Source organism: Scyliorhinus canicula, chromosome 18 (genome assembly GCF_902713615.1).
Source record: "Scyliorhinus canicula chromosome 18, sScyCan1.1, whole genome shotgun sequence".
NCBI classification, from domain to species: domain Eukaryota; kingdom Metazoa; phylum Chordata; class Chondrichthyes; order Carcharhiniformes; family Scyliorhinidae; genus Scyliorhinus; species Scyliorhinus canicula.
Genome location: NC_052163.1, coordinates 16,366,021 through 16,389,487, shown reverse-complemented (window position 1 = coordinate 16,389,487; position 23,467 = coordinate 16,366,021). Strand labels below are relative to the sequence as shown.

General features: G+C 45.3%; 1 protein-coding gene across 1 annotated transcript in view; it reads left to right on the top strand.

The window, feature by feature from the left end:
* LOC119953684 (dynein heavy chain 17, axonemal-like) overlaps positions 1–23,467 on the top strand; it is an 821,504-nt gene that overhangs the window by 264,292 nt on the left and 533,745 nt on the right. Inside the window, 3 exon segments of the mRNA XM_038778213.1 lie at positions 5,426–5,608; positions 10,904–11,158; positions 14,235–14,404. Of these exon segments, the coding sequence (XP_038634141.1) occupies positions 5,426–5,608; positions 10,904–11,158; positions 14,235–14,404 (608 nt within the window).

The following is a 23,467-nucleotide window of genomic DNA, read 5'->3' as shown; positions in this document are numbered from 1 at the left end:
GTGAGTAAATTTGCAGACGGCACTAAAGTCGGTGGAGTTGTAGACAATGTGGAAGGATGTTGCAGGTTACAGAGGGGACATAGATAAGCTGCAGAGCTGGGCTGAGAGGTGGCAAATGAGTTTAATGTAGAGAAGTGTGAGGTGATTCACTTTGGAAAGAAAAACAGGAATGCGGAATATTTGGCTAATGGTAAAATTCTTGGCAGTGTGGATGAGCAGAGGGATCTCGGTGTCCATGTACATAGATCCCTGAAAGTTGCCACCCAGGTTGATAGGGTTGTGAAGAAGGCCTATGGTGTGTTGGCCTTTATTGGTAGAGGGGATTGAGTTCCGGAGCCATAAGGTCATGTTGCAGCTGTACAAAACTCTAGTACGGCCGCATTTGGAGTATTGCGTACAGTTCTGGTCGCCATCATTATAGGAAGGACGTGGAAGCTTTGGAACGGGTGCAGAGGGAGAATTTACCAGGATGTTGCCTGGTATGGAGGGAAAATCTTATGAGGAAAGGCTGATGGACTTGAGGTTGTTTCGTTAGAGAGAAGAAGGTTAAGAGGTGACTTAATAGAGGCATACAAAATGATCAGAGGGTTAGATAGGGTGGACAGCGAGAGCCTTTTCCCGCGGATGAGGTGGCTAGCACGAGGGGACATAGCCTTAAATTAGAGGGTTAATAGATATAGGACAGAGGTCAGAGGTGGGTTTTTTACGCAAAGAGTGGTGAGGCCGTGGAATGCCCTACCTGCAACAGTAGTGACCTCGCCAACATTGAGGGCATTTAAAAGTTTATTGGATAAGCATATGGATGATAATGGCATAGTGTAGGTTAGATGGCCTTAGTTTTTGACTTCCCATGTCGGTGCAACATCGTGGGCCGAAGGGCCTGTACTGCGCTGTATCATTCTATGTTTTATGTTCTATGTCTCCAGAGTTCTTGGGCGAAATTCTCCGACCCCCAGCAGGGTCGGAGAATCGCCCGGGGCCGCCGAAAATCTCGCCCCCTCCATGTCCAGAATTCTTCCCACCTGCAAAAAGATGGCATGCCGCAACCCCGCCGCCCGCCTCGGTGAATGGCGGGGGCTGGCGGGAGGCTACGGGTTCTTGTGCTGCCGTATTCTCCGGCCCGGATGGGCCGAAGTCCCGCCGCTGAGAGGCCTCTCCCGCCGTCATGGTTTGAACCACCTCTGTGCCGGCGGGATCGGTGGCGCGAGCGGGCCCCCGGGTCCTGGGAGGCGCGGGGCGATCGGACCCCGGGGGGGTGCCCCCACGGTGGCCAGGCCCGCGATCGGGGCCCACCGATCGGCGAGCGGGCCACTGCCGTGGGGGCACTCTTTTTCTTCTGCCGCCGCCACGGCCTCCACAATGGCGGAGGCGGAAGAGAATCCCCCAGTGCGCATGCACCGGTGGTGAAGTCAGCGGTAGCTGACGCACCGGCACAATGCGCGAACCGGCGGGGATCGGTGGCGCGAGCGGCCCCCCGGGGTCCTGGGGGGGTGTGGGGCAATCGGACCCCGGGGGGTGCCCCGACAGTGGCCAGGCCTGCGATGGGGGCCCACCGATCGGCGGGCGGGCCACTGCCGTGGGGGCACTCTTTTTCTTCTGCCGCTGCCACGGCCTCCACCATGGTGGAGGCAGGAGAGAATCCCCCAGCGCGCATGCGTCGGTGGTGACGTCAGCGGCAGCTGACGCACCGGCACATGCGCAAACCGGTGAAGGCCTTTCGGCCAGCCCCGGCGCCGGGCGGCATGCGTCAAAGGCCGTTGTTGCCGGTTTTGGCGGCAGTTGGTGTGGTGCCAACCGCTCCGGTGCGGGCCTAGCCCCTCAGTGTGAGGGCTTGGCCCCTAAAGGTGCGGAATTCTCCGCACCTTTGGGGAGGCCCGACGCCGGAGTGGTTGGGGCCACTCCGCTACGCCGGGACCCCCCGCCCCGCCGGGTAGGGGAGAATTTTGCCCCTTGTTCTGAAGTCTATCATCAGCCCTTGCCGATCAGCAAAGTCCTGTTGCAGGTTTAGCATTAGCTAAGCATGTCAACTAACGAGGTTGGCCGTTGCTTTAGGGTCAAAGTCACAACGAATTAAAGTATCATTCAGCATTTCCTCGATTTGAGTAGGGACGTAAAGGTTTTCAGAGTGTTCTTATTATCTTCAGTCTTTGTTACGATTTTATTTTTAGCTTTGTTTCTCAGAGTTTTCTGGTTTCTCGCCACGATGTGTCGAAAAACTGCTCTTACGTGTTTATTTCATCTATTGCATGCACCGCTCGTGCATGCTCCATGGTCGAGCGTGCAAAACATTGTTTTACAAAATGTCCAACATGGCCGCACCTGGAATAAACTCTTCCAAATGCCAGACATTGCCGCGGGGCATGTCGAGTGCCACACATTTGGCACAAGATGGCGGCGTGGCTCCTGTCGGCCACTTAAAATGGCCACCCGCAATGAGACCACGTTTCTTCATGATTTGCGTCACAGCACTAATGGCACTGGCTTCTTCTTCCATGTTGGCGCCAAAATTATTTGAGCAGTGTGTACCTATTCTTTGTACAACTATCTCGCTCGCCTGGCAAATCTTCACTGCCTTTTCCAGCACCAAATCTTCCTCCCACCATAATATCGCCCGAAGATTATCATCAAGTAAAATAAAGACAATTTGGTTGTGGATTAACAAAGGTTTCAGGTCACTGAAGTTGCATGACTGGGCTTCAGCCTCAATCCGTGACAAAACTCAAATATTCGTCAGGTTTCTGGGTACGCATATGCAACATATAACGCTCAAACATTTCATTCTTCTTAGGGGAACAATGCTTATCAAAGTGCTTCATCACTTCATCAAATGTCTTGTGATCCTTCGAATTATCGAACACAAATGAGTTGCACAATTCAAGCGCTTATGGACTTGCCACTCTTAGCCGCAATTTAATTCGCCTTTCATCAGGCTGGGCTTGTAGGCCCACAGCCGCAACATAGAGTTTGAACTGCTGATTGAACAGTCGCCAATTCTCACCTCTCAATTACTGGACATCTGAAGATGGTGGGGAGCCCCCAGTCTGTCTATCTCGAGCTTCAGCATTTTCTTATGCGTTGGGTCTCCTCAGGCTGCAGTTCACCAGACCCGGTCTTCAAGCCGAATACCTAGATACCTAGTGTTGTCACTGCTGTCACTATCTTTAAATCTTCAGCATTCGTGGTACCATGTTGTCTTTGGTCTTGTACTTTTTGAAGGAATCCGCCAAACGCTGCGACTTGTCCAAACCAGAATCTTTTATTCAGTCTCGTGTGGTAAGATAGCAATCTGATACAGAACACCTTATCATGGAGTCTGCTAACTACTCCTCTGGAACTTGCACCTGGCACTGACCATTCACATGTATGTCTTATTACCCTCTCAATTGTCTTCTGCAGATGGCCGGATGTGTCTCCCTTTACATCAGAGTCATAGGTCACATGACCTTGGTCTAGAGACTGCATGGTGCGTCTGTACTTCCACCTATGATATAGCCCATAAGCATATAACCACACTTCCCACATAGCTATCCAGCCTACGAAAAAGCAGTGCAAGAACAGTGATGAACTACGCTAAGATGTGTAATTGAAGAAAATGCACACGATTGCACATGGTGACACAGTCACTGAATCTGAACTTTTCATTTGTATAGGAACAGCAAATACGAAAGAAGATGAATGGAGATTGATTTTAAATTTGCCAACATGCTGGTGGATGTCAAGCTTGACACAGGCGCATAAGCCTGTATTTTAAGGTAAGTAAAGGAATGCAGCTTACTAAAACAAACTAAGGTGTCTACTTACACAAGTGATGAAATTGCTGTAGAAGGCCAATACACACTCATGTGAACTTCAGAAAACAGTCTCCAGTGCTTCCATTTACAGTATGAAAAATGATGCAACAACCTTTCTTGGAATCAAATCTTATTAAAATTTGACACTTATCAAAAGTATGATTGCTTCGCCTAATATCCTGAGTACAAAGGGGATTGGTTGACTGAAGGGAGAACACATCATCAAGATAGACTAAACTGTGACCCCCAAATACACCACCCAGGAAAGTATCAGTAATGCTTAGAGACCAACGGAAAGCAGAGTTGGACAGAATGGAGAAACGTCACATCATCAAGAAAACTGAAGAACCATCAAGTGGGTTAATCCAATTGTCATTGTGGAAAAATGAGATGAGAATCTGTGTGTCTGTCTCGTTCCCAGAGACCAAAACCAGGCCGTACAAAGAGAGCACTGTCGGCTGCATTGTAGAAGAGGTCACTTGTAAGCTGGCTAATGTTTTTGCATTATTCAGCCTTGGATGTGAGTTCAGGCTTCTGGCAGGTCAAGCTGGGTGAATGCAACTGTTATCTCTGGACCTTCAACATACCACTCGGATGCTGCACGATTTTACATTTACTTTTTGGTATTGATTCAGCTCCTGAGGTATGCCACTGAACAATGAGACAGCTATTTGAAAGGTTAGAGAATGTGGGAATTTATATTAATGATGTGCTAATCTGGCGAGCCACATACGATGAACACGAACACAGACTGAGGCAGGTGCTGGCAAGAGCTAGAGATAGGAACTTAAATCAGAAGAAAGAAAAGTGTAAAACAAGTCTTCATGAAATCAACTACTTAGGACATGTGCTAACAAGTGAGGGAATAAAGCCGGACCAGAATATTTTTAATACCAAATGTAATACCTCACACCGTTGAAATACATTAGCCACTTTTGTTTATTGAGTTTGTCTCGCAGTCTGCCATAATCAACCTCGACATTGACCACATCTCCTTGACCTCACTGGTAATGAGTACATCATTGGCGAGACCAATATCTGTGGAACCTCATCATCAACATAGTTGAGGCACACAGTAGATGCATTTAAGGGGAAGCTTGCTGAGCAAATAAAGGAAAAGCAATGAGAGGGGTTGGTTGATTGAATTAGCTGAGGAAGACTGGGAGGAGGCTTGAGAGGACTGGTTGGACCCAATGGCCTGTATAGTGCATATTCTGTATAATTTTATTTCCTTGTATTACCTTTTGAACAGGAAGTCGATAAAGGAAAAGTATTACAGGCCTATGGAAGACAGAAGTGTAATTAGTTATCTTTTCAAAGAGCCAGCACAGGGGTGATGGGTTGAATGGCCCACTTTTCTCTTATCATTCTATAATGCTAAACATAAATTGTTAAATGTAGAAAAAGTAGAAATTTATTTTGAATATTCTCTTAGATATAACATGATGTGGAAAGATGTCCATTAATTGTTTTTGTAACAAACCTATAAAAAAGCATTCTAAAACCATTTGAACAATCTGTAAAATTTTCACCTTTGTGAGCAACAATGGAAATTTTTTTCCCAACATATTTAGCAACCAGTGACGTTTACTTGTTGAAACTAAATTATTTTCTTCTATGTTTGTGATCACTAGGTTCACACTTCACCACTATTTGAAGTACGTCTTGAGCTCACTGAGTCTGATACTGAATTTCGTCCAACTATAGGAATAGGCAGTGAATTCTATAACCTCATAGACACTTTGATGAATGATATATACAAACTAGTTGGCCTTGTCCCACGTTTAGCAAAGCATGTTTCGCGAAAGAAATATCAGGTGAGACCATTCAATTTATCGTACATCAGCGAAAGATTATGGGAGAGAAATTCATTTCTGTTATCCCCACTATGCAGATTTCATCGATATCCTGGGGACAGGCAGTGCTGTAGGCTACTACCTGTCTGGCCTATATATGGTGTTCTTCAGTAATATAACTGGAGACCCCCATACTGGTAGTAGCTCGCAGCACTGATTGCACCCAGAGAATCAAGGTAAATCAGAAACAGAGCTGTGCATTCAAATTTCTCTTTCATATAATACTGCAATGTTGAAAAGAATACATGTCTGAAATTGGTGTTAACCTGGTGTTGTAAGACTTCTTACATGTCTGAAATTAACAGCCACATAATCACATTTTAAAATATAATTCGGTTACACAGATTTACGGTGAAAAGATTGGTTTTCTCATTTTATAAGCATCAATGAGAAAACTATTTTAAAAATCTGAAAATCTAGTGAATGCTTCTATTTTTATTTGTGCTATAATTACTTTTAATAACTTGTTATGGAATTTGCTGTAACTGATATTTGCTGAAAACTGTAAATTAGTTCATTGATGTTCTTCTTGACCTCCATGGCAAATGTAATCTGCTAACTAATATACTTTATCGAGGCCCTTCCTGAGGAGAACCTTTTCTCCCTAAAATGATGCATATTATTGTTGCCTGTTATCTTTCTGTCCATCCAATATTGCAATGATCAGGGTTCTAAATGTATATTGTGGTCTGATTCAAATATGTATTTCATTTGAATTACCATTATTTTAACACTCTGGAAATTATGACAAACTAATGCATCTGTAAGCAATAATCTAACTGTGTGATTTCTTTATTACGGAGGCAACACTGAAATGCTTAACAGCAATGAAGTAAGAACGCTGAATTTCCCAGCCCTTTGGCACCTTGTTTTTGATGGCAGGGTGAGGTTTCAGGAGTATAGCCTTAAGTCTTTCTGTCACCATACCATATTACCAATACTGGAAAGGTTGACAGCCTGACTGTTCATTGGGGGGCTACTTAAACTATCCACCAACATGTCATGCCTGTGTTGGGAAGGCCCTCTGCTGTGTGGGGAGACCACTAGGGAGTTCCCATGTGGCTTTCCAAGTGTGGATGCCTGTTACTTGATATTCCATGGTCCATGGAGGGACAGTTGGTAGCAATGGCCACTTTCATGAGAACGGCATCAATGGTGCCTCATACTGCACCACCCACAATCTTTGCTGTTGGCAAAGGGCTTTTATCCCCAGCAACAGCAAGATGGAAGAAATCAAAATCGCCAATCACTGGATGCTGAGCAGCGGACTAATCAGCCTACCAGCATCCAGGGCTCCAAGAGGCCTTGCTCTGATTGGCCTATTTAATTTCTGTCATTTTAAAAAACTTGGTCAACTGCCCCTGAATTCGAACTGCTGCCGTTGCCAGTCACATTGTAACTGCCAGTTTGCAAACCTCCTGGAAGCTCTTCACCCATTCTTGGGGGTCTGCGGACCCCAGTTTGGAACCATACCCTAGAAGATACAGTCCCACAGTGCTGGAATTCTATTGAGGCAATAAGTGTCTCAATATCTTGACATCTGGGGTGGAGATGAATGTTAGATGTATGAGGTTAACTGGGTGCATGCTTGTTTGCAAACAAAGAATAAGAAGTCTCTCGGAGCCTTCTGTGGGCGAGGGGGATATTTTAATTGTCACAGGTAGTGTGTTTTCTACTGTGAAACCCACTCCATGCTCACATATCTGTCTTGGAATGTCCCCTGGCAGAAAAACATGTGTCCTCTCCTGGACAAAGCCATGGGGAAATGATATTGAGATCCAGAGTTGCCCTCACATCAGGACATCCCTCTCATTGCTATTGTTATTCAGAGAAATGAAGGAAATGAGAAACCTTTGGTATCAACTCAGCTGCAGGTGTTGCCAGGAAGCGGCCTGATAAATAACAGATAACCAACAATGGGACTCCATTCCAATTTTCTGTTGGGGTTTACTCCCTTCACTTTCTTCTCTCCTACGGCACCCACAAGGCATTGAGATCATTGACCCACAGCTGGACTTCTGGTTCATGAGGATCAGGATATAAGCACACGCTGGTGAACCGAGATACACAATATTAGAGGAGCTTCTGGACGTGGGCAATCTGGGGAGGAGAAACTGCGGGGACCTGTATGGATGACTAGTAGAAAGGACACGCTCCCCACTGGATGAAACACAGGAAAAATGGGAGGAAGAGCTAGGGATGGAAATTGGATGGGGACTCTGGAGCGAAGCACTGAGCAGGGCAAATCCACCTCCTCAAGTGCAAGGCTAAAGCTCATGCAGCTGAAAGTGGTGCACAGAGCGCACCTGGCATGAACCCGAAAGAGCAGGTTCTTTCCCGAAGCGGAGGACAAATGTGAACGGTGCCTGAGAGGCTCGGCCAACCACGCCCACGTGTTTTGGGCATGCTCCAAACTTGTCGGGTTTTGGACAGCCTTCTTTGAGGCAATGTCCAAAGTTGTGAGGGTGGAGTTATGCCCAAGAGTGGCAGTCTTCTCCACCTAGAGAAGATCAAGTTTGCTATCTGCGGGTCAGAGGCTGGCTTCCATAAAGCGTGGAGGCCATTCATCAACTTGTTCCAGGCCAACAGCCATAGAGCAAGGCGGGGTGGGTTATGGGCATACGGGAGCCTACGAGACCGCAAGGAACGGACAGGGAAGGTGGAGGGTGGAGGGGAGTCCAGAGGTATAGGAGGGGCAGGCCGGAAGAAAGAAATGAAAATAAAAATAAATTGCTAGAAATAAAAATGGATTGAAGGTGGAGGAGAGTTCACAGTCTGTCGTCTCCACCTGTCACCTCCACCTTCACCCCATTTTTATTTCTGTCAATTTATTTTTATTTTCATTTCTTCTATTGATCTGTTTTTCCCTCATCATTGTCACCCCCCCCCCCCCACTCCTTGGGTCAATTGTTCCTAGTTGCCCTTTAAAACACTGCTCACCTTTGATCTGCCATTCACATATTTTAATCTCTTTATGTGCCACCATCAGCACCCTTCTTAGCCTTAATCACCCCTATTTACATTCCTTTTGTCTTCTGTCCCGATCCCGGCATCTTTGTCTATCTCCACCTATTACTAGCCCCTATCCAGCAGCCCCCACCCGCCACTCCAGTATAAATCTGACCCCATTTCCCGTAAGATTCATCCAGATTTGAAACATTAGTTCCCTTTTCTCTCCACTGATGCTGTCCAGACCTGCTGAAATTGTCCAGTATATACTGTTTTTGCCATGACAGTATATGTTCTTTGGAAAAAATGTTAATACAAGCTAAGTTTTCTTTGATCAATTTCCTTTTTAAAACTACTGGATTAATCTTAAAGGAAAACCCTAAGGCTTTCTATAGGTATATCAGGAACAAAAGAATGACTAGAGTAAGATTAGGGCCAATCAAGGATAGTAGTGGAAAGTTGTGTGTGGAATCAGAGGAGATAGGGGAAGCATTAAAATGGATATTTTTCGTCAGTGTTTACACTGGAGAAAGACAATGTTGTCGAGGAGAACACGCAGGTTCAGTCAACCAGGCTAGATGGAATTGAGGTTCAAAAGGAGGAGGTGTTAGCAATTTTGGAAATGTCAAAAATAGATAAGTCCCCTGGGCCAGATGGGATTTATCCTAGGATTCTCTGGGAAGCCAGGGAGGAGATTGCAGAGCCTTTGTCCTTGATCTTTATGTCGTCTTTGTCAACAGGAATAGTGCTGGAAGACTGGAGGATATCAAATGTTGTCCCCTTGTTCAAGAAGGGGAGTAGAGACAACCCTGGTAATTATAGACCTGTGAGCCTTACTTCGGTTGTGGGTAAAATGTTGGAAAAGGTTATAAGAGATAGGGTTTATAATCATCTTGAAAAGAACAAGTTGATTAGCGATAGTCAACACGGTTTTGTGAAGGGTAGGTCATGCCTCACAAACCTTATTGAGTTTTTTGAGAAGGTGACCAAACAGGTGGATCAGGGTAAAGCTGTTGATGTGGTGTATATGGATTTCAGTAAGGCGTTTGATAAGGTTCCCCATGATAGGCTATTGCAGAAAATAAGGAAGTATGGAATTGAAGGTGATTTAGCGGTTTGGATCAGTAATTGGCTAGCTGAAAGAAGACAGAGGGTGGTGGTTGATGGCAAATGTTCATCCTGGAGTTCAGTTACTAGTGATGTACCGCAAGGATCTGTTTTGGGGCCACTGCTGTTTGTCATTTTTATAAATGACCTGGAAGAGGGTGTAGAAGGATGGGTTAGTAAATTTGCAGATGACACGAAGGTCGGTGGAGTTGTGGATAGTGCTGAAGGATGTTATAGGATACAGAGGGACATAGATAAGCTGCAGAGCTGGGCTGAGAGGTGGCAGATGGAGTTAATGCAGAAAAGTGTGAGGTGTTCACTTTGGAAGGAGTAACAGGAATGCAGAGTACTGGGCTAATGACAAGATTCTTGGTAGTGTAGATGAACAGAGAGATCTTGGCATCCAGGTACATAAATCCCTGAAAGTTGCCACCCAGGTTAATAGGGCTGTTAAGAAGGCATATGGTGTGCTAGCCTTTATAAGCAGGGGGATTGAGTTTCAGAACCACAAGGTCATGCTGCAGCTGTACATAACTCTGGTGCGGCCGCACCTGGAGTACTGCGTGCAGTTCTGGTCACCAAATTATAGGAAGGATGTGGAAGCTTTGGAAAGGGTTCAGAGGAGATTTACTAGGATGTTGCCTGGTATGGAGGGAAGGTCTTACGAGGAAAGGCTCAGGGAATTGAGGTTGTTTTCGTTAGAGAGGAGAAGGCTGAGAGGTGACTTAATAGAGACAAATAAGATAGTCAGAGGGTTAGATAGGGTGGACAGTGAGAGTCTTTTTCCTTGGATGGTGATGACCAACATGAGGGGACATAGCTTTAAATTGAGGGGTGATAGATATAGGACAGATATCAGAGGCAGTTTCTTTACTCAGAGAGTAGTAGAGGTGTGGAACGCCCTGCCTGCAACAGTAGTAGACTCGCCAACTTTAAGGGCATTTAAGTGGTCACTGGATAGACATATGGATGAAAATGGAATAGTGTAGGTCAGATAGGCTTCAGATGGTTTCACAGGTCGGCGCAACATTGAGGGCCGAAGGGCCCATACTGCGCTGTAGTGTTCTATGTTCTATGTTCTAAACTAAGTGCATCTATCATTTTAATTTGAGTTTAATTCATATAGTATCAGAGCAATTATTCCATCATCTGTGAAAGCAACAAACTATCTAAATTATTATCTTCTTTCTTTAATTATAGATAGATCTTGAAGAGATGTCAGATTTGTCCGAGATGCGAGAAGAAATAATGTCTCAGGTGATAACCACAATGAAACAAGCAGAGGATTATGAAGAATCATTTGATAGTTTCTCGTATTTGTGGGTGGACGATCGTAATGAATTTCTGGAAGAATTTCTGATATATGGGCGCGTGCTCACTCAGGAAGAAATAGAGTCTTATGGTGAAGGAGGTGTTCCTCCAACTCCACCAACTCTTGAACAGTTTAAGAATCAGGTAATTTTATGTTGAAAATAGAACATACAGTGCAGAAGGAGGCCATTCGGCCCATCGAGTCTGCACCGACCCACTTAAGCCCGCACTTCTACCCTATCCCCTAACCCAATAACCCCTCCTTACCTTTTTGGACACTAAGGGCAATTTAGCATGGCCAATCCACCTAACCTGCACGTCTTTGGACTGTGGGAGGAAACCGGAGCACCCGGAGGAAACCCACGCAGACACGGGGAGAACGTGGAGACTCTGCACAGACAGTGACCCAGCGGGGAATCGAACCTGGGACCCTGCGCTGTGAAGCCACAGTGCTACCCACTTGTGCTACCGTGCTGCCCTTTTGTTATCTTTCAAAATATACATATATCAGCCTGGAAATTGCAGCAAGAAAGAAATATATTCCCATATGAATGTTTAATCTCTATGTTATTAAATTTCCTTTTCAACTTATTTTAAGTGCAGTAATATGGGGCGAGATCTTACGCTTGTTCATGTCAGTGGGATCTTCTAGCCTGACCGACAGCGTGGGGTGCATTAAATGGTAAATTCCATTGACAGCAGTGGGACCAAATGATCCCGCCACCAGCCAATGGTGGGCTGCCTCCTGCTGTCGAGAAACATGCCGTGAGGTGGGGCGGGGGGGGGGGGGGGGGGCAGAGAATGTCACCTATGGTTTAAAATAGCAGAAATTTAAATGCATTTGATGGTTATGTGCTAAGATTGTAATTACTGGTCTACTAAGTAGCTTGGAGTATGTTACCAAGTTTCAGATAAATCAGTGGCTAAAACACACTTAAAGTATGATGTTGAGATTGGGAATTTAGGAATTTGCCAAGACCATAGAGGCAGAACATAACAGATTCAGTAAGATGATGCAAGGGTGAGTGCCCCCGGCCATATGGGTACCCTCACCACCTCCGCAGCCCACCTTCTACCATACCCTCTGCTCACCCAACCAGCCACCTCACATTGGCGCGGCATCACGCGGTCCACCCAAAGGCAATGCCCACAGGAGCCCCTACATGGGGATGCAGGACAGGGGCCATTAGGCATACCGCTGGCATGGATAGCACCTGCTGATCCCCAGGTTTTAATCCTCTCCTGCCCTACCCGTATGTTTGCCTGGTATGTGTCTGGGTGGAGGGTGGGACGGGGTTTTGGGATTAGGTAAACTGGTAGACCTGTTATTTCTTTCTAAATTCATCTTTTTCTCTTATTAATGAACAGTTTGTTAATGTTTTACTTACAAATCTGGTGTCTACTTATTGGAGCAGTCAAGAGTTAAAGATCTTTGGAAATCACAAATTATTGGTTAACTCTTTTTTGTTGGGACTCTGGGGTCTGCGGGGTTGGAACTGACTGCACGCACACCCTGGGTGTCAAAACAACCTACCTGAGAAGAAGGAAAGATATTAAGTGATACTGAGGTCAAGGATCACAAAAGATGTTTCAGGGCTGGTGTTCAGACATCCTCCATCGTTTGAAGAAGAATTTCAGTTTTAGTCACCACTATCAAATATCATCTGAGGAGAAATGAGGGTTGCTTTAAAAGGGATAACTAAGTAAGAGGATAACTATTACCCAGTCGCCTCGATTTTAAACTGCTCACGCATGCCTACTGGGAACTTGATGGAGGTTTTACAAATTAGTTTGAATCTTTATGCAAAGTGAGATAACAAAATGCATAGCATTGTTCCACTAAATCCTATTGCCCTATAAAAGCTGGGAGATTCTATAAAGTTGTTCCATTTCAACTGTTGTCACATTGCCATTATCCAAAAAATGTATAAGAAGAGTTCCTGCCGCACTTCTAATGAAGCAATGCCAGTAGACCAAGAACTGCTGCATGACATTTCTTGGCTTGCGATTATAGTGAAGAAATTTGTCCACATAGCACCACTTCTAATGATGATATTACTGAAGAACAGAGGGTGTAATCCTCTTATTTTGTTTCAAAGTGTTTGTCTCGAGAGGGAAAAGCAGAGGGCAGTTCACCACTGCTTTGCTGGCTTCTCCGGTAAGTTTTCAAACACTCTGAAAAAGAAATGCAAGGGACGGGACCTGCGTTGAGAGCAGCAACCTCAGTTCCTGACGTATGGAGCCCACTTTTTATAGGACGGCCGATTTTTAAAAATGAACTCCCGATGGACATGGGACCTTCCCCAGGGAAGCCCCTCACCCTGAACCTTCCCAATTAAAGCTCCTGCCAGTGTCAGGGGGCACAGCCAAGGTTCTACCCATGCATGATCCTGTCTGCCTTGGAGGCTGTACTTACCTGTGCAACCCCGGCAGGGACCATTTGTCCGTTCCCCATTGGCCCAGACCTGTTGTAAAAGTCAGTCGGTGTAGGGGGGGGAGGCTAATACATTGGGGAAGCCTGCTAATGGCATTTAAATATGTGGCGATGGAGTTCCTGACCTTTCATGACATGATCCCCATTATTTAATAGGCGGGATCAGGGACAAGCAAATGGGGAAATTCCACCAGCGCGAAAGTCGTTTTGGGACCCCCTTGAATTCTCTGCCCCCACCGACTTTCCCGCCGGTCTGTCTGAAAGGCTGCTTGTCCCTGGTAAGTTGATGGAATCATAGAATCCCTACAGTATAGAAGGAGGCCATTCAACCCATCGATTCTGCACTGACCATTTGAAAGACCATCCAACACAGATCCAATCCCTGCCCGATACCTGTAACCCCACCTAACCTATGGAAATTTAGGGGAAATTTAGCATGGCCAATCCACCTCACCTGCACATCTTTGGACCGTGGGAGGAAACTGGCGCACCCGGAGCAAACCCACGCAGACATGGGATGAATGTGCAAACTCCTCACAGACAGTCACCCGGGGTTGGAATCGAACACAGGCCCCTGGTGCTCTGAGGCAGCACTGTGCCACCATGCCACTCACGTTGACGTAAATCTGCATAACACTGCATGGAACTGCGCTACACAAATACATTTCTCTGCTGATGTGTTTTAAAATGTATAATTTGCTTCTAATTGATATATTTAATTTACATTTTAGCATGTATACATGGTGGAAAGTGGTTATAAATAAATGTATAATCTGCTTTCTTTAGATTGACTCCTACGAAAAACTATATGAAGAGGTATTAAAGTTTGAACTCGTGAAGACATTAGATTCTTGGTTTAAAATTGATTGCAGACCTTTCAGGCAGGCACTTCTGAACCTCATCAAACGTTGGAGCCTTTTATTCAAACAGTACCTTATTGACCATGTGACCGACAGGTAACATCAATTACCATAGGTAAATAGGGTGTAACGTGGAAAATGTAACATGTGGAGCATTCACTGGTATAAATTGGTGTTTTATTTCTGCATCTAGTACAGGAATCTTTCTGCTTTATATATGGATGTTGTGTTCATTATGGTTGTAAAAAAATAGGAGAATGCCAAAACAGAGCTTTAATAACTTTTGAGTGACCATTGATCTCTATGTTAATGACTGTCACATTGAAATTCCACTGACAGGCTAGCTCAGTTTCATGGAGTCTGTAAGGCTCTGACTACCTCCATGATTTCATGTTACTTGGGTAAAGGATTTTCTCTTTACAGTTCTGTACAACAACTCACAATATTAAATTAGTGTGAAGGAATGGTTTTCTCTTTCTTCAAACTGTAAAGCCTTAATTGTTCTTGCATGTCTAATATTCATATACATGCTAGTTTGAGGCCTAAATAAATTTGGGTTCAGCCCTCAGTTATGCAAACAGGTATATGCCTGAATCTTGCAGGAATTTCCTTGTCAGGTGGAGGCACTACTCAATCTGTGTTACTTACTGTCCCTCCTAACTTAAAGTAATCTGTAAATTTGGATATCAAAGTCTCTCATAAAATATCATGAATATATATGGTGAATGTTAGATTATGCTTGTTCTCAGTTATAAATTACTCTTAAAAATAATAGGCTCTACATTATTCCAGCTAGTCTTAGCTTTAAATTATTTAATAACTACTGACGTTTTCTGGAAATTCATATTTGCAGAGAAGTTGTAAGATGATCAAGACTGATCAAATTCTCAGATTTGTTCTCAACAACTACTTTTGGAATAGTTTTTTCTCGATTCTGTTTATTATAGGAATACTTAATACCTGATCTCTTCATGTCCAGGCCAATGACTTCTGTTTTGCTTACCTGGATTGAAGTGTCAATCAAATCCTGAGGCTGGAATCAGTTACAGAAATTAATGAACTATGAAGGCACTTAAAAACTTCAGTGCGTGTTACATTTTCAACACCATAGTTTGCATTTATTTCAACTGATGTTGCCTTTTGAATTACATTTGCCATGCAGCCACTTATGCATCAAAATGATCATCATCAACTCCACTCTCTGGTCTCTTACCTCACAAGAAAAAAATCTATCTCCAGTCCAAAGCTTTTCTGATTTCCTGTGATATGATTTTTACTAATAATCTGTGCAGAAATATATTGGGTGTATTTTGGAAGTCAATATAGATAGCATCCATAGACACCTTTTTTCTACTTCATTATTTAAAAAAACCCAACTGGTTTAGTAAGACATGACTTACCTTAAGCCATGCTGTTTCTCTCTGATCATTTCAGTTTTGTCGCAAAACTCAGTCACGTGATCCTTGATGTCAGAAGGCAGCAGTGTCCCTCCCAACTGACATGAAACTAATAAGGTTATAGTTTCCTGGGGCAGAATTGTCTGGGCCCCTGCTTGCAAGTTTGCAGGTTGGGGGCCATAAAATTGCCCAGGTGGCCTTCCTACCATCCTCCTGCCCAGCCTCAACATATTCTCAATTTTATGGGCGGTGAGACCAAGGGTGGAATATCCACCCTTGCACCAATTGAGACCTTTAAATGGCAACACCGCCAGCAATTACCTCCATTCTCCTTCCGGTGCTTAGGCTCTGGGATTGCTTGTAGTTCAGATCAGCTGGCAGTTGTCAGAGGCAGGATTTCCTACCAGGTAATGGGCAGTACTGTCTCCAACCAAAAGTGGTTGCAGGGCCACTGACATCAGCAGGGATGATTTATCTGTGGACTTTTCCATTGGTGGCACGGATACTCCACCAACTGTTAAACTGTTAATTCAGTCCCTGGTTTCTTTTTCACAACTTTCTTCAATAATAGAATTGCATTGACAAATGTACAATTTGGCAACATAATTGCTAGATCAAGTGAGCTTTGTACGATTATGACAAAACTTCCGCAGTTCCCTAATGTACTAATTTTGAAATCATGTGCAGGGACCCAGGTTTTTTTCTAACTTTTCCCATTCTTTAGAATCATAGAATGGATTCTCATTACCATTTGTTACTTACATTGAATCCAATAGTTACTCCTGTTCATTTATTTTTAGCTTGAATTTGAATCACTGCCAATTTATCCACTTCTGTATAAATGGACACAAAGTACTGTTAAATAAGCTTGCAATTTAAAAAAAATAATTTGAGTGATCTGGAATTTGCTGGCAAGGTCATCATTTATTGCCCTTCCTTAATTGTCCCTGAGAAGGTGATGGTGAGACACCTTCTTGAACTGCCACGAGCACGCTTGCAGTGATATTAGGGAGAGAGCTTCAGGATTTTGACACACAGCAAATTTTCCATTCTGGAGAGTTAAGTGCGGTGATGGGCAGTAAGGTCGGCTGGACAATACACATGTAACCCTTACATTTGAGGCAAACATTATGTGGCTTTGGGAGATTTGCTCATGAAGGCCAGTGAGTATCCAGATGCTGCCACACTGAAGTCTGTACTTGTTATAAATATTTATCACAACTCACTTTGAACACTTCTCACCACCCAAGTGCAGTTTGTGGTGGCCTTTATTTTAAGACTTTGGTTATATAATTAATTGTTGAGCACCGTAGTCTTTCCTAGCTTCCTGATGTCAGAGATAGTTTTAAGGAATTTATATTTGTATTGTTGAGCTTTAGAAATAAGGTATAATTTAAGTGGGTTTAATTTAATATTGCTGTGTAAGGAAGGGTAAAACTCTAGTTAGATTCATGTTTGACAAAGGTGTCTGTATGTGTGGGGTTTGTTCAGATAAAACTCTGCTACTATTATGGTTGGAAAGTTACAGCGTGAAAAATAAATAAAAGCTTGGAGAAGTAAAACGTTGCTTAGCAACCTGGGACACCTTGATGGTAGGAAGGTACTTGTGATTGTGTTTTTAACTGAATATAGCAATTGGTGTTAGAAGACTAGAGAGGGATAATCACTCTAAGATTTGCAAGAAGAAAAGCCATAACATGGAATAATGGTTAAGAAAACAAGTAAAGGAAACTTAAAGGACAGGTTGTGAAGGAAACTAGAGGAATAAAGAGAAGTTTCCAAGAAGTTTGAAGTTAAGGGAATTGCCTTCGGGAGGCAATGGCATAGTGGTATTGTCACTGGACTAGTAAATCAGAGACCCAGAGTAATGCTCTGGGGACCCAGGTTCAAATCCTGCACTACAGATGGTGAAATTTGAATTCAGTACAAATCTAGAATTAAAGTTTCATGATGACCATGAACCATTGTCAATTGTCGAAAAAACCCATCTGGTTCACTAATGCCCTTAGGGAAGGAAATCTGTCGTCCTTACCTGGTCTGGCCTACATGAGACTCCAGACCCACAGCAATGTGGTTGACTCTTAACTGCCCCCTCAAGGGCAATTGGGGATGGGCAATAAATGCTGGCAAAGCCTGCGATGCCCACTTCCCATGAACAAATAAAAAAACACAGGATTTTGTTTATGGAAGTTGAAATAAAACCTAGGAAGAGAAGTGACGATGAGGTTGAATATAGACAAGCCACATATCTGAAGCAATGGTAAGATTTGGTATCTTTATTTCCAGTGTTTGAAGCAATTGAATTCTGCTGGGTATGTGAGTACCTGAGTTTGAGTAAAAACATTCAAGACAAAGGTAATCTGGAAGGAGAGGTGGGAAACCTGGGTGCTGGATTACCTGTTAAAAGTGAAGAGGAAGTTTCATTTGAAAGGATAGTTCAGAAAACCTGGAGTGCTTTAAAAAAAATATTTTAATCAGAGTTTTTTTTCAATTTTATAAATATTACAACAAATCCTCAGGATTTTTTAAAATAAATTTAGATTAGCCAATTATTTTTTTCCAATTAAGGGGCAATTTAGCGTGGCCAATCCACCTACTTTGCACATTTTTGGGTTGTGGGGGCGAAACCCACGCAGACACGGGGAGAACGTGCAAACTCCACACGGACAGTGACCCAGAGCCGGGATCGAACCTGGGACCTCAGCGCCGTGAGGCGGTTGTGCTAACCACTAGACCACTGTGCTGCCCTACAAATCCTCAGGATTAATATAGCATACCATAAATGCCTCAACACAGATGAATACAGAATAAGACAGGAGAACAAGGGGCGGCAGGGTAGCATGGTGGTTAGCATAAATGCTTCACAGCTCCAGGGTCCCAGGTTCGATTCCCGGCTGGGTCACTGTCTGTGTGGAGTCTGCACGTCCTCCCCCTGTGTGCGTGGGTTTCCTCCGGGTGCTCCGGTTTCCTCCCACAGTCCAAAGATGTGCGGGTTAGGTGGATTGGCCATGCTAAATTGCCCGTAGTGTCCTAATAAAAGTAAGGTTAAGGGGGGGGTTGTTGGGTTATGGGTATAGGGTGGATACGTGGGTTTGAGTAGGGTGATCATGGCTCGGCACAACATTGAGGGCCGAAGGGCCTGTTCTGTGCTGTACTGTTCTATGTTCTATGTTCTAACAAGAATACCGTTGGCTCAGCTTAATCGTTAAACTTTGTGCATCCGTATGTGCCAATGGATAACTAAAGAATGAGGGAGAAGAGGTTAAAGCCATGAAACATGTTAAATGGCGCATATCTTCCCATGTAGTGAGTGCTCCTACTGCCAACGAAAATATAGGATAAGATCTTCATGCTATGTGTGGGCATGCACCAAAACATATCTCCCCAACTCCAATCACACCAGAGGCATCAATAACTCAGTATGGTGTCCTTCTCTCAGATACAAGACCTGTCTGTACCTTTGCAGGAGCCAGTCAATGATTCTTTAACCCCATAATAATGAAGAAAAAATTACAGAATGAATTTGCAGACATTAGTTCGAAGAGTATATCACCTCTTATCTTCTATGTATCCATTGGGGAGAAAGCAGGATTAGGCTATTGAGCTGGATGATCAGTCATGATTGTAATGAATGGTGGAGCAGGCTTGAAGGGCCAAAAGGCCTACTCCTGCTCCTATCTTCTATGTATCTATGTAACCGGAAGATGCAACAAATCCCCCAAATCCAGCACAGTACAGAGGATCATTCCATATATACAGAGAAGACCAACAAATATTCATGCAGTTGGTTCAGATTATAATCATTGAAGTCTGCAACTCCCATCACAGTGACAATGACAGTATACAAAGATAGTAGCAAGAGCAGAGATCTCAGGATGACAGGGTACCAGTATATAGCTAAAAGCACATGAGTCTGCGGGCGGATTCTTCGACCCCCTGCCGGGCCAGAGAATCGCCAGGGGTCGGCATGAATCCCGCCCCGCCGCCCCGACGTTGGCTGCCGGATTCTCCAGTGCCGATTTTTCGGGGAGCGGGAATTGCTGCGCACTGCTCGGGAGCCGTTGGCAGCCCCCCCCCCCCCCCCCCTCCCCCCCCCCCCCACCGGCGATTCTATGGCCTGCGATGGGCCGAGTGGCTGCCCGTTTTCGGCGGGTCCTGCCATCGTAAAATACACCAGGTCCATACCGGCGGGGCCAGGCTCTGCGGGGTCCTCAGAGAGGGGGGGGGGGGGGGCAGGGGGATCTGGTCCCAGGAGGCCCACAAGGTGGCCTGGCCTGCGATCGGGACCCAGCGATCCGCGGGCGGGCCTATGCTCTGGGGGCACTCTTTCCCTCCACTCCGGCTGGTGTAACAGTCCGCCATGGCTGGCGTGGAGAAGAACCCCCCCCCCCCCCCCGCGCATGTGCTAGGATGATTCCAGCACACGCTGGCGTCGCACGCATGCGGCTGGCGGAGGCCATTCGGCACTAGTTGGCATGGCGCCAAGCCTTTCGGCGGGGGCTGACGCAGCGCCAACCCCGCTGGCACCGGCCTAGCCCCTGAAGGTGCAGAGGATTCCGTACCTTCCGGGCGGCCCGACACCGAAGTGGTTCACGCCACTCCTCGGCACCGGTACAGCCCGTCCCGCCGGGTAGGGGAGAATCCCGATCTGCAATGCACGCCCCTCATCACAAGACAAAAAGGAAAAAGCTGCTCATTTGAAACCTCACCCCGCCTCCCAGACATTCAGGCCAAGAAGGAACACCCTAAGCAAAGAGGAGCAAGATAATACCGCCAAGGCTTGGCATTGTACACTCGCGTATTCAGGAGCCAGGAAACCAAAGTAACCACGCCATGCCAAACCTCGCTACATAACCGACCTCACTCCTCTCTTGCCACATCAAAGGCACCTCTCCAGTCCCGTCGACACGGGAAGATTTGCACCATCCTCCTCCCCTTGACACGGTAAGGGAAACCCCCTGAGGCACAATATACCTAGAGTTGCCTCTAGCAGCTCCCGAGGGGAGCCCAGGCTTCCAGAACAAGGGTAATCTGGAAGTCTCTATATAACGGCACTTGGAGGGGGTCACCTAACTCCCCTACCTAGCCTACCCTCAAACCGAAGGACTCCAGCAATGCCGATCCACAGTACTCTGACTGTCACTCAAACTCCACAGCCCACAGGTGCTTACCTCCTCAATGCAATGCTATCTCAAGAAGGAGAGCAGACCAGGAGCCCCCAAAAGGTGACAATCCGGGGAAAGATAACCCACTCCACCACCCAACATACTCACCACCTGTCCCAGGTAAACACAGTTACTCCTGCACTAGCCTTCCCAACCAAGCGATCACTACCACTACCCATGCAGCCAAGAAAACATTGAAAACCAGCTCTTGGAGGACTAGCCAATCAAGGATTAACTGACCATATCCAGGCCTGCGCCATTACATATTTCCCGCTACTCCAACAACATTAGAGAAATCAAGCACAAAGATAAATCATAAGAGACCCAGTCCTCTTGATCCACCGCACACCTTCATAGAAGATAAGCAAGGATTCCATAATCCCAACATAATAAAGGTACCAAAGAAAAGCACAACATTGATAATTTTAACTGGGAGCTTTCCTCACCCATAATGAGGACTTACATGGCATTACCAACCACTCCCACACTAAACCATCCACCCGCGACACTGCCATGGTGCTACTCATCTCTATAAACAAAGAAGTGTACCTAAACTGCACTCCCTCTTTGTAAATGCAAGGAGCGCATAATAAAACGAGATAAGTTGCACAACCTCACTGCCAACTCAGTATGATTTTACCATTACAGCATAATAGGCAACAATTGCTTCAGTGTTCATACACCGTAGACCCTTGTCAGGGAAAAAGACAGGAACATAAAATGGGCGGCTTAATCACAAGAGGATAAAGTTCAGGATTATTGATGAACTGTAGGATAATATCGCCGTCTACTGAGCTTGGAAAAGCCGAAGCCTTGACAGGATCATCGAGCAGCATTCAGGATCCCTCCAGTGGTCCATCGAAGCCTCTGAACTTCCGCCATGTTTTTGTCCCGAAACACAGGCAGTGAGAAACCTAGGCCTTGGCAGGAGACGATGACCCGCGTGTCCAGGTATCTCCAACCCTTCTCAGTGAACACTGAGGACAAGACAGCATAAGACAAATGGTCAGGGTTTTCGACTGACCCCAGGCATCGAAGACCAGATAGAATGTCCTCCGTCGAACTCGAAATGCGCAGCCTTCAAATTCAGATTGGGAAAGCACGGCACTCAACTCTCAAATTCGGCTGGGCAACAGTCCCCAGCTCCCCCCAGAGGATGCATGAACACTTTCAGTCCAGCCCCATCCCCCCAAATAGATCAGGATATTCGACATATCGTGCAACGGAATTTCAAAGGACCAAGGAGAAGCCCTATCCAGTGAAAGGATTCTCTTCTCCACTTCATCCATCCTCTTAAGGACTTCACACAGTTCATTAATGTGAACACCAACAGAATCACAGAACAATACAGCACAGGAGAGGCCCTTCAGTCCATCGAGTCTGCACCGACACACGAAAAACACCTGACCTGCCTACCTGATCCCATTTGCCAGCACTTGACCCATAGCCTTGAAAGCTATGACGTGCTCACCCAGGTACCTTTTAAAGGATGTGAGGCAATCTACCTCTACAACCCTAGGCAGTGCATTCCAGACCATCACCACCCTCTGGGTAAAAAAGGTTTTCCCCCTAAACCTCATGTCCCTCAGCTTGAACTTGTGACCCTCGTAACTGATCTTTCAACTAAGGGGAACAGCTGCTCCCTATCTATCCACCCTGTCCATGCCCCTCATAATCTTGCACAACTCAATCAGTTCGCCTCTCAATCTTCTCTGATCCAGCAAAAACAACCCAAGCCTCTCCAAACTCTCTTTATAACTTAAATGTTTCATCGCAGGCCACATCCTGGTGAATTGCCTCTGCATCCCTCCAGTAGAATCACATCCTTCCTATAATGTGGCGACCAGAATTTCACTCGGTACTCCAGCTGTGGCCTCACTAAAGTTCTGCACAGCTCCAATATGACCTCCCTGCTTCTGTAATCTATGCCTCGATTGATAAAAGTGTCCCATATGCCTTTTTCAACACCCTATTAACTTGCCCTTCTGCCTTCAGAGATCTATGGACCAATGCACAAGGCTCCTTTGTTCCTCGGAACTTCCCAGTGTCATGCCATTCATTGAATACTTCCTTGTCACATTACTCCTTCCAAAGTCTATCCCCTCACACTTTTCAGGGTTAAATTCCATCAGCCACTTTTCTTCTCATTTGACCATCCCGTCTATATGTTCTTGTAATCCAAAACACTCAACTAACGCCAAGGAGCCGAGACCATCATCCACAACGGCAGCCATCATCTCGTGCTGCCAGTATGGGCATGGTATAGTCCTCGCTCACTAGCAAAATCACAACTGCAAGCTGATCTCCACGCGCCTGCGATCACCTCAATCAAACAAGGATTTTTGACTCAGCTCCTCATCGCCAAAATCTGGCCAGGATCTATCAGGAACATACACATTAGGAACAAATAATTAAGGGTTGACCATCAGGATAAAAAAAAATATTAAAAGTTGAGCCTGCAATATTGCAGCCACTCCCACACTCACATCACGTGAGCCTTGGAGTAGATTTTTAATGCAGTCGATAGAAAGCCTTGTTTGGAAGAGGATTTGAAAGGGGGAGTGGAGTTTGGAAACACTTGTGACAGTCATCTGATG